Source organism: Bufo gargarizans, chromosome 9 (genome assembly GCF_014858855.1).
Source record: "Bufo gargarizans isolate SCDJY-AF-19 chromosome 9, ASM1485885v1, whole genome shotgun sequence".
Classification (NCBI taxonomy): domain Eukaryota; kingdom Metazoa; phylum Chordata; class Amphibia; order Anura; family Bufonidae; genus Bufo; species Bufo gargarizans.
The window spans coordinates 25312669-25324821 of NC_058088.1; the positions used below are offsets into that span (position 1 = coordinate 25312669).

Consider the following 12153-nt stretch of genomic DNA (forward strand, 5'->3'; position numbering starts at 1 on the left):
CCTTTTACCGAAGGCCACATCCTTTCCCATTGAGCCATGCCCCTTTGCTGGGCGTCACACGCTTTTCTGTTAAGCCATGCCGCTTTACTGAGGAGATCTTTACAGTGATCTGTTATTTGAGACGGGGGGGATGTCCTGCATTCAATACTTATTTTTTTTCCGCCCCAAAAAACGGATCTCGAGCGGAAATGGCTCAAACGGATGCCAAATGTGCATAACTGATGCTCTGGATCCGTTTTTTTTATTTTTAATTTTTTTTCAAGCTCCATTTTTTTTTTCTTTATTTTTCTGTTCTTCTAATGGATAAGAAGAATGGAAAAATAACAGTGATGTGAACTCGGCCTTATCGGTGCTTCGGTTCCAGCCCGAGCTTCCTGACCCCACTGGACCAGAAGTGTAACGTCCTGTCTACTCAATACGCAGATAATAGGCCGCAGCTGTGGCAGCGGTCACGTGCTGTACCTGCAGTGGTGACATGTGTGTCCATCGGGGACCGGAAGTGTATTAGAAGGGTTCGCCGCTGAATCAGGAGAGCCATTGACAGCTGAGTCCTTTTTTTTTTTTTTTTTTTTTTTAACCCCTGCACATATGTAAAGGGCCTCCTGTTCTCTGAGAACCCTTTAAGGGAAAAGCTCGGAGCACTGAGCCACCATACTGCCCTATGAGGTCACTTTGCTGAGACACCATGCAACGTCTCCTGGGAAGGGTACATTAATCTTCTGCTCAGTCACCCCCACTGGGCTCGCTGACGTCTTCCAGGAACACAATGGTTCCGTAATCCTTGAATAATAACCCTATTAGTGGTCTTAGTGGCCCCGTTGAGACCCAGCAGCCATCCTGGAGACACATGGTATATAGACACTTCCCATTTCCTCTCTAGCTTCCTACGTTCATCTGTGATCACCACGAGGACCTGGCTAGAAGCCATATCTGAGCTGTTTAACCCTTTCTCAACATTTCATGCCTCTCTTGTCTTTGCAGGAAATGGACATGCCCGATGAGGTGAATATCGATGACCTCCTGGACCTAGACACAGATGAGCAGAGAAGAAGCAGCTTGCAGGTGAGGAGAGTAATGCTGGTGAACTGGTTGACTACAGAGAAGAAACAATGATGTTATCTTTTTCCTTGGAACTCACTGGAGTCATAATGGACAATTGCCAAGAAATGTTGCAACGTGCTGTAACCCTTCCGGCATAATATGCACATTGCCCCATTTTCAGCGTGTCTGCATGCAGGGCCAGATTATAGGGACCCCATGGTCACCACCACTTTGGGGTACTAGGGACATAAGTCTCTGCCAGAGGTGTCTGGGACTGGCTTGTTCCCCTGTGCCTATTGGGGACACATGCATGCTCAGCCGGCAGACAGCTACCTAAGGCCTCATGCACACAAACGTATTTTCTTTCCGTGTCCATTCCATTTTTTTTGCAGACCATATGCAGAACCATTCATTTCAATGGGTCCGCAAAAAAAATGGAAGTTACTCCGTGTGCATTCCATTTCCGTATGTCCGTATTTCCGTTCCGCAAAAAAATAGAACATGTCCTATTATTGTCCACGTTACAGACAAGGATAGGACTGTTCTATTAGGGGCCAGCTGTTCCATTCCACAAAATACGGAATGCGTCATCCGTATTTTTTTGAGGATCCGTTTTTTGCGGACTGAAAAATACATATGGTCGTGTGCATTTGGTCTAAGGCTACATTCACACGAACATATTCTGTTTCTGTGTCCGTTCTTTTTTTTTTTTTTTTTTTTTTGCGGATTGGATGAGGACCCATTCATTTCAATGGGTCCGCAAAAAATGCGGACAGCACACAGTGTGCTGTTCGCGTCCGTATGTCCGTTCAGTAGCCCCGCGAAAATGATAGAACATGTCCTATTCTTGTCTGTTTTGCGGACAAGGCTAGGCATTGTTACAATGGAGCCGCAAAAAAAATGGAAGCGACACGGACGTCATCTGTATTTTTTGCAGATCAGCATTTTGATGCAGACCGCAAAATACATACGGTCATATGAATGTAGCCTAAGGCCTCTTTCACACTGGCGTTGCCGTATTGTGGCCTGCAAAATGCGGGCCGCAATGCACGAGCGCAGTTCGTGGGGCAGCCGCAGCGGAACGCAAAAAGATAGGACATGTTCTATCTTTTTGCGGAACGGAAGTACGGGACGAAACCCCACGGAAGCACTCTGTGGTTCCGTTCCGCATCTCTGGATTTGCAGACCCATTCAAGTGAATGGGTCCGCATCCGTGTATTGCGGGTCCGCAATACGGCAACGGGGCGCAGACGCCAGTGTGAAAGAGCAGTGTGAAAGAGGCCTAAGGGAGAGGGCTACATGTAAGCACCTGTCCTATCTGTAGCTGCTATAGGGGGTCTGGGTTCAGCACTCGAGATGTGGCCTCGTCACGCTAAGGGCTCATTCAGACTGCCGTATGTTTTTTGTGGCCCACAGAAATGCGGATCCGTTTTTTCTTGCTGTCAGTTCAGCGCGTACGCAAAAAAAAATGATCGCATTCCACATTTTTGCGGACCCATAGACTTCAATGGGACGACGTCCCGATTTTCACTGACAATTATAGGACATGTTTTATTTGGAGTAAAAAATGCGGACGGCACACGGAGTGCTGCCCGCATCTTTTGGGGCCCCATAGAAGTGAACAGGTCCGCATCTAATCTGCAAAATTGCGGATAAGATGCGGAAAGTGACATACGGCTGTCTGAATGAGCCCTAAGTCTATATGTTGTGTAAACTGCGTCCAATCTATAGAAGAAAAGGGCAAACCCAGCTCGCCCCTTGTGTCTCCAGGAATAATCCTCAGCGCCCATATATCTTGGAGAAGCATAATAATACATTATAACTATAAAATATAATAATAAAAGCGTGCTGGACTGCCAGGTAGAAAGGTGGTCTAGTACGGCTCCATTAAAGCATCAGATTTAATTTATTATTAAAACCATATACATAATGGCGCTTACGCTTTTCGAGCCATCTCGCGCTTGGCTCAGCCATTATAATATAATAACCACATGACAAGGGGCAGTAAATCACAGTGCACAGGATGAGTACGAGACAAGAGATTAAGCGCCATTGCCATTATGTATACGGCTGAAGTCAATAGTGAATAAAACTTGATGGCGTAGTAGAGTGGTGTGCGGCTAATGCCATAAAGCGTTTCCGTTTTGTGACCTGGAGAGTATAGGGATGGTTTTTTACAGCCTGAGAAAATTTCTGCAATAAAGTGCCTCACACTAAGTGCCTACATATTACCATACAGGTGCCATACTGTGCCTGCAAAATTCTCCCATGCTGTGCTTATATCATAGTGCCACACAGTAAACATATAATCGCAATATAGCGCCTATATATTACCATACATGAAGTCCTTAATGGTCTAGGGCAGTGAAAATGTTTAACGGTAAGGTCCCTGATAGTACAGGTTTACATCCTTCACTCTCTGATTGCTTCAGGGGGTCCATTCATTGTGGATACCTAGGTGAGAGGGGGCCCTAGGCAGCTGCCCGGTTTGCCACTCCCTTAGGCTACTTTCACACTAGCGTTCGATCGGATCCGTTCTGAACGGATCCGCTCATAATAATGCAGACGGAGGCTCCGTTCAGAACGGATCCGTCTGCATTAAAATGCCAAAAAAAAGCTAAGTGTGAAAATAGCCTCGGACGGATCCGTCCAGACTTTCAATGTAAAGTCAATGGGGGACGGATCCGCCTGAAGATTGAGCCATATTGTGGCATCTTCAAACGGATCCGTCCCCATTGACTTACATTGTAAGTCTGGACGGATCCGTACGCCTCCGCACGGCCAGGCGGACACCCGAACGCTGCAAGCAGCGTTCAGCTGTCCGCCTGTCCGTGCGGAGGCGAGCGGAGCGGAGGCTGAACGCCTTCAGACTGATGCAGTCTGAGCGGATCCGCTCCATTCAGACTGCATCAGGGCTGGACGGCTGCGTTCGGGTCTGCTCGTGAGCCCCTTCAAACGGAGCTCACGAGCGGACACCCGAACGCTAGTGTGAAAGCAGCCTTAGAGGGAATGTGTCCTCAGAAAATGACTTGTTGTTTAAATCATGTTTTTATGTTAAACATATCTTTAAAGAATTTTCGGTGAGGTTTTTCTTTTTTTCATGTCACTATATTTAAAAAATGTCTATAATCCTATTCTGTACTTTCCAGTAGCCATTAATGGTAAAGCTATTCGGCAGGCTGTTCCAGCAGAGATACAGCCTGCCGGAGTTCACCATAGCTGGATACTGTCATGAACCACCAGGCCCCATTGACTATAATGGGATCCAGGTCATTTCGGGCATGAGTACTGGACAAAAACTGGTGCCCAGATCTCAGTCTCGTGAATGGGCTACGGTGGTGCACTGCAGTGTCTGGCCATGCCTCTGCCAGAACAGCCTGCCGAATAGCTTTACCGCAGATGTGAACGTAGCCTAAGGCTCAATTCACACATCCGTAATAATGGGTCCGCATCCGTTCCGCAAATTGTGGAACGGGTGCGGACCCATTCATTCTCTATGGGGATGAAATGGATGGATGCATCCGCATTTCCGGAGCGCACCGCTGATCTTCTGGTCCGCGGCTCCCGAAAAAGTAGAACATGTCCTATTCTTGTCCGCAATTGCAGACAAGATTAGGCATTTTCTATTATAGTGCCGGCGATGTGCGGTCCGCGTTTTGTGGATCCGCAAAACGCATACGGATGTGTGAATGGACCCGAACACCTCCTGTCCATTGTGTGTATGCCCCATGTCGCTGCTCTCAAAGGGCAAATTTTAGGCCTAGTGGCCAGTGTGAAAACTGCAGGATTTTATGTTTTTTTTTTTTGTTTTTTTTAAATATAATAAAACAGAAAAGATATATATATTTTTTTTAAATGTTCTAAAAAAACAAAATAGGCAGAATTAAGCAATACCATTTTCTGAGGACACTGGATAAGGCCAGATCACTGGATAAGGATCACTGGATAAGGCCGAGTTCACACGAACGTGTGTGACCCGTGCCCCTGCTGCGGCCCGCAATGCACGATCGCCGGCCGTAGGTCAGCCGCATCGGATCGCGGACCCATTCACTTTAATGGGTCCGCGATCCGCTTGTTCCGCAAAAAGATAGGACATGTTCTATCTTTTTGCGGAACGGAAGTACGGGACGCAACCCCACGGAAGCACTCAGTAGTGCTTCCGAGGGGTCCTGTTCCGTGCGGCCGTTCCGCAATTCCGGATTTGCGGACCTATTGAAGTGAATGGGTCCACATCCGTGATGCGGAATGCACACGGAACTGTGGCCGTGTATTGCGGCCCGCAATTTGCGGGCCGCAATACGGCCACGGATCACATGCGTTCGTGTGAACTCTGCCTAAGGAAATATTTCTCCTTGTTTTCCTTCCGTTAGTCCAGCAGATTTTTCCTTTCCATAGACGGTTTTGCTTGCGCATATTATCTCGTGGATACGAGGAAGCGCACTGGGGTTTCCAGCAGAGAACTCTCCACCACTTCAAACTAATGGCAGAGGAAGATTACGTTTCAGCTGATAAATGCAATCTGTGTTTGTGTTGCTGGGGCTTCAGTGAGAAGGTCTCATCTTTGATGTGGTCTGGAGTGAATGCTTTCCACATGGAGCAGAGACGTAGGAGGAGGTCGGCTCCTAGGTCGCACATCCCCGCTTTAGAACTCCCTGTATAAATCACATCACATAATTAGCTTTTTATGCTTTTAGTTATTTCTTCTATTTTACTGTTATTTTGTATTTATATTATATCCTTATCACATCTTTCCAATCATATGTATTTTGTGTTTGTTCCCAGGTCATCCTTGGTTCTTGTACTAACACAGAGGTATGTATTGCATTTAGTTATATGGTATTTTGTTATGTCTTCTGTATTTTGTAGTTTTAAAGGAGCTTTCCTGAAGTCGAAAATTGATGACCTATTGTCAGGTGGGGCACCGAGTCCCAGCACCCCCGCCTATACAGCACAGGGCGAGGGCGAGCATCAGGGCTGAACGGGGGACGGAGGGGGTTATGTCCTTTGTTAGCTCTGAACCCAGACAACCCCTTTAAGGCAAAGCTTAGCTGTCATTTCCCTACTAAATGGACAACAAACTTTTGGCATTTTTTAAATTATTTTATGCTGTTCACCATACAGGGACATTATGGATACAGCAATACTACAGTTATTTATTTATTTATTTTTTTCACTTGAATGTTTCCAAACTTTTTTTTTTTTTTTTTACAATTTTATATGTATTTTTTCTAATTCCTATTACCGTATTGATGTGTGTTACATCAATTAGAGTAAGGTCTCATTCACACGAACATGTGCTGCCCGTTGCCGTATTGCGGACTGCATTTGCGGATCCGCAGTATACAGGCATTCCGCATCACGGATGCGGACCCATTCACTTCAGTGGGTCCGCAAATCCGGAGATAGGGAACGGAAGCACTACGAAGTGCTTCCTGGGGTTCCGTTCTGTGCCGCCGCACCGCAAAAAGATAGAGCATGTTCTATCTTTTTGCGGAACGGGGGGATCGCGGACCCATGCAAGTGAATGGGTCCACAATCCCCATGCGGCTGCCCCACGGATGGTGCTCGTGCATTGCGGACCGCAATTTGCTGTCCATGTCACGGGCTTCAAACGTTCGTGTGAACGAGCCCTAAAACTGACATAATGCTTTTTTGTCCGAATAGGCATCCATGTGTATTTGGGCCTAGGGGCCATTGTTAGGACTCTGGCTGCTATAGAATCCCCTCAGCACCCTGTGATTGCATTCATCCCTTCTGTATGGAGACGGACGATTGCTACTACAACCCCCTACAGATTCATTGTTTGTTTGCATTTTGGGTTGACCGATGTGGTGAGAGAAGAGCCCTTTCCATCTATCTAACCACTTAGATTCTGAGGTCATCATTGACAGCGGCATCTAAAGAGTTAAAGGGTTTCTGTCATCACAAAATTCGTTATGTAGCTGGCTGACCTTAGCGATGTGCTGTGTAACTTTTATCTGCCTACATGCCGCTGTTCGCACAGAAAACTAACTTTTAAAATATGCAAATGAGCCTCTAGGTGCTATTGGGGCGTTGCTGCAGCACCTAGAGGCTCCGTCTCCTCACCGTTCGGCACGCCCATTTTGCTTTGATGGACATCTCTGCTCTGCGCTTTAAAAGTAAAATCCCGCGCCTGCGCCGTCCCGATTAGTGTAAGGCGCAGTGAGTGAAGGACGCTCGCCTGCTGCCGGCTGTCTTCACTTCCGGGGAGCTCTGTGACGTATTCAACGCAGGCGAGGAAGCCAACAGCAGGCGAGCGTCCTTCACTCACTGCGCCTGCGCCGAATACTAAACGGGACGGCGCAGGTGCGGGATTTACGGGACACCGAGGAGAACTCGAAAGTCAATCAACTGGACCTGGGCGTGCCAAAGGGTGCGTAGACCGAGCCTCTAGGTGCTGAAGCAACACCCTAATAGCACCTAGAGACTCATTAGCATATTTAAAAGTCTTTATTTTAGGAGAACGGCGGCAGGCAGGGAGTTATAAAGAACACTGTTATGTACTGCTGACAGTAGCCCATCGCTGTATTCGAGATTATAATCCCTGACAAGCAGAGCAGAAAGGAGGAGGAGGCCGCTCTTTACCTCATGTGTGATCAGGACAGGTTTTGTGTGAACTAATGGGACAGCGGCCATTTTGTTTCTCCTGATTGCTCCCCAGACAAAACGAGCCATTATAAATAAAGGTATTTAAGAATATATTTATAATAAAGTAATGTTTAAGTATTTTCATTTTCCTAATTCCCTTTAAGGGGGTTTTAAAAAAAAAAAAAATGACCATGGACAGCGGGACCATGTACATTGGATAATGTTGGCAGAACCCACTAAAAATGACCAGAAATGCAATTTGCGTGGTGGCAGCCTGACAGTCCCCTGACTACCAAAATTGGGCATGTTCAAAATGCTTGATCCTTCATCCCCCTGAGAGATTCGCTGGCAGTTTCTTATCTCCCTTTTTTTTTTTTTTCTTGCATTAAGTTCTGTCCATATGAGTTTTCACTTCCATTGATAACAGAAGCAGTGACGCTGTGCCAGAACCGTCTTAAGACAGATCCCAACAGTGTCCTATGTGGCCCCATTAACCCCTTAGTGACCAAGCACATTTTTTTTAAATTGCATTCCAAGAGCTAGAACTTTTTTGTTTTTTCATAAATGTACTTGTATGAGGTTTTATTTTATTTTTTTGCAGGACAAGTTATCGTTTTTAATGCACAATTTTAAGTACATGTAATGATTGATTAAAGCCAGCCGTTTAGCTAAAACCCCCTTTGTTTACGTCAGTAAAAACACGTATGGGTGGTCACTAAGCGGTTAACTTATAAGGGTTCCGTTTAAGTGTCATGTGGTTTCCACAACAAAAATAGAGCTACATGCCGTGATCGAACAGCCAACAGAGGCTCCAACCAGCTGTGTGTGAACATTGCCTAAATGTTACCAGTCCAAGCATGCATGTGTACAGTGGAATAAGAGGTACGACGGGCGCCTCCCCCCAGGACCCTTTAAGAGTAAAAAGTATACTTGTTTTCGTGACGCCAGTTGCAGTGAAGCAACAAGGGCACAGGACCCCTTTTTAGTGATACTGTGGACGGTACACAGGTGTAGGAATGCCAGAGTGGTGTAGGGTGGCCTAAATGTCCCTTAATGTTGGTGCACGTGTCACGGTGCTCCTACTTGGATATGCTGGACCCTAGGCATTGGCTCCAAAGCACTGAAAAGGGGTGTTGTTGATGAAGGGGATGAAGAAATAAATTGAGTCCAGACCTTGTGATGAAGTTGATAACAGCTTTACTTTCAATAAACTCAGGCTTTGTCTTGGTTCCCAGCAGGCGTTAGCATACTGTGGCAGGCAAATGCCTCTCTGCTACGTCTGTCGCTCTCTGGCTCTGCTGTGCTGACAAGCTTAAATGGAATCTCTGCTTCAGCAGGATGCTTTAAAGGGCTTCTGTCAGCCCACTAAACATTTTTTATTTTTTTTTGGTTTACCAATAATCCCTATACTGCGAGCTCCCTATACATAAGTTAAATAATCATTTTGGTTCAGTAGAATTTTATTAAAAAAAAGCTATTTTTAAAATATGTAAATTACCTTGCTACCAGCAAGTAGGGCGGCTACTTGCTGGTAGCAGCCGCATCCTCCGATCCTAATGACGCCCCCTCCGCATTGTGATTGACAGGGCCAGGGAACGGAATCGTTCTCTGCTGGCCCTGCCTGTTTGCAATCAAAATCCGGCTCCTGCGCCGCGGCCGTACCTATCTTCAATGTGCGCAGGCGCACTGAGAGGCGGCCGCTCGCTCGGCGCTCCATCCTTAATGCGCCTTTAGTGGGCTGACAGAAGCCCTTTAACTTCTCTCTTGTAGTCTGGCTCTAGGTTAGTCCAGGGAACTATACTTCCTGGCTTCAGAAGCTCCAAGCTTCTGCCTCCATGTCCAGCTGAGCTGAAGGTGCTCCAGCTGGCCTGGGCAAGGACATGCACATGCTTCCTTCCCCTAGCAGGGGATAAGCTAGACTGACTAAAACTGGTCCCCACCCTTCTGAAGGAGAAAATGAAAAATATATAGTATAACGCCGCCTGATTATCACAGACACTACATTCCCGAACCTTATGTGTGTGTAAACATTCCTAAGGTGGGGGGTAGGGTTATTTGGGTGAGGGGCTATAGATTAGATGAAGCAAGCATGGGTAATGAATAACAGATGTTGGCCAAGAAGAACATGAAGCAAGCACGCATTATCCATGTATGGAGATGTCCAATGGGGTTGTAGAGAGTTTAACCTATCCAATGAGTATGTAAAGTTTAGGATGGTTATGTGTATAAGATGAGTGTGGGCCTCTCTCCCTTTGAGCATTTTCCTTTGTGCCATTGCAGCTGTTAATGCTCCCGGCTAGCCGCAATAAACCCTATTCTTCCTGAAGATTGCGTTTTCTGAGTGGTTTTCCACAACACTTCCTGCAGGAAATGGGACTCGCCCACCACACTACAGAGGGGGGTGTTAGAATGGAAGATAAGCTCCATTCTCTGTACCTGTAGCTCTGCCATTTATGCTGCCACCTACTGGTAAACCAGGCATATTACATGTAAACATAAACAGTTGCAAAATAGGAAATGCACATTATATAGGACTTGGAAATACACAGATGCAGGGACGTAGCTAGAAATGACAGGGCCCCATAACAAAAAAATGTATGAATCTAAATGTCTGTGTATTAAAGAAGATTGTTTGGCTTCAGGGGTGCTGGCTGGCTTTGGCTTCAAGGGTGCTGGCTGGCTTTGGCCTCAGGGGTGCTGGCTGGCTTTGGCCTTAATATGAATGAGCCCCATGCCTCATATCAGCCCCCAGTAGCCTCTCCATCAGCCCCTAGTGTACCCCCCCCTCCCCGGTATTAAAATCATTGGTGAACAGTGCGCCCTCCCCCTTCCCCTCCCAAGTATTAAAATCATTGGTTGGCAGTGCGCCCCCCCAGTATTAAAATCATTGGTGGGCAGTGCGCCCCCCCTAGTATTAAAATCATTGGTGGGCAGTGAGCCCTCCCCCCAGTATTAAAATCATTGGTGGGCAGTGGGCCCCCTTCCCCCCCATCATTGGTGGCAGCGGCAGTTCCGATCGGAGTCCCAGCAGTGTAATGCTGGGGCTCTGATCGGTTACCATGGCAGCCAGGAAGCAGAAGTCCTGTCTGCCATGGTCAGTTAGTCAGCAGCATACTTACATGCGCTGTGGCTGCCCGGCGCTCCTCCTTCTTGTAACTCACAGGTCTGTGCGGTGCATTGCTTATGCTTATAGCAATGCGCCGCACAGACCTGTGACGAGTTACAAGAAGGAGGAGCGCCGGTAAGAATGCTTCTGCAGAGTAACTGGCCATGGCAGACAGGACTTCAGTAGCGTCCTGGCTGCCATGGTAACCAATCGTTGCCCCAGCATTACACTGCTGGGACTCCGATCGGAACTTCCGCTGACACCAATGATGGGGGGAGGGTTAGTTGGGGGGAGAGGCAGCCCCCTATCGCACCGCCACATGATTTTTTATTTTTTTTTATCCTCAGCTGGCGGCCCGGGCCCCCAGTGGTGTAGGGCCCCATAGCCATAGCTGCTATGGTGATGCCCTACGCCACTGCACAGATGGCATGATATTAGAGATAGTAGTGAGGTGCAGAAGTGGTAATGCCACTCTGGGGCGTTACAGAGGCGACTCGTAAGGCTGTAGTAGTCGGGAATCATTCCTTCCTTGCAATCGCCTGCTCGTTAGTGGAGGAGACAGCTGCTATTACATGCAACGATCTCCTCCACAGTATGGGGAGTTGTGATCGCTATGCCTTCGCTCGTCCCCATGCTGTCCAGTTTGCCAGCGGCAGATAATTTTTAAACCTGTCAATATATTTGGGTTGCGTGATGTACGGACATTTGTTTGTTCATCGGGTAATCGATGGCAGTATTACACTGCAAGGTCATGGCTAACATGCATTCATACGAACGCTCGTTGTCGATGATTGGCCCGACAATCGCCTGGCGTAATACAGGCTTTAGGTCTCATACACACAACTGTATTTTGGGTCCGGCATTTTTTGCGGATCGCACACGGACCGATTAATTTCTTAGAATCTGCAAAAAAGACAGGACAGGGATGTCATTTGTGTAATGGGCATACGGGCACAGCACACAGATTATAGAACATGTCCTATAATAAGAATAGTCATTTCTAATAGAAAAATGCATAATGCACAAGGCCGGTTTCTGTATTTTGAGGATCAGTGGTTTGCGGACCGCAAAAAGGTTATGTGCATGAAGCCTTAGTCAAATGGGTATCTGGACATCTGCTTTCTCCTTTTCATGACCAGAATTGGCCTTCGTTCTGGATTTCACCTTTCCCTATGGAAACTTTGGGTTCAGTATGATTATTATTGCATCTGGGGAGCCTGTCACTGTCTCTTCATGGATTGATTGAAAGGGGGGGGGGGGGGGGCGTTCTCCCTCAAACTGGGGAGCCTGATGAGCTGGCTCCCCAGTTCCTCCATGTACCCCAGGCTATTCTGCCTGCAGCTATTTTGCAGTCTTGTATTACACCTGTATCTGTGACGTCACCTGGTGTTGATGCT

At 47.1% G+C, this 12153-nt stretch overlaps 1 protein-coding gene across 1 annotated transcript in view; it reads left to right on the forward strand.

Annotated features, from left to right (window-relative positions):
- PPP1R14A (protein phosphatase 1 regulatory inhibitor subunit 14A) overlaps positions 1-12153 on the forward strand; it is a 30786-nt gene that overhangs the window by 14624 nt on the left and 4009 nt on the right. Inside the window, exons 2-3 of the mRNA XM_044305752.1 lie at positions 982-1062; positions 5824-5853. Of these exons, the coding sequence (XP_044161687.1) occupies positions 982-1062; positions 5824-5853 (111 nt within the window). The remainder of the gene's footprint in view (positions 1-981; positions 1063-5823; positions 5854-12153) is intronic.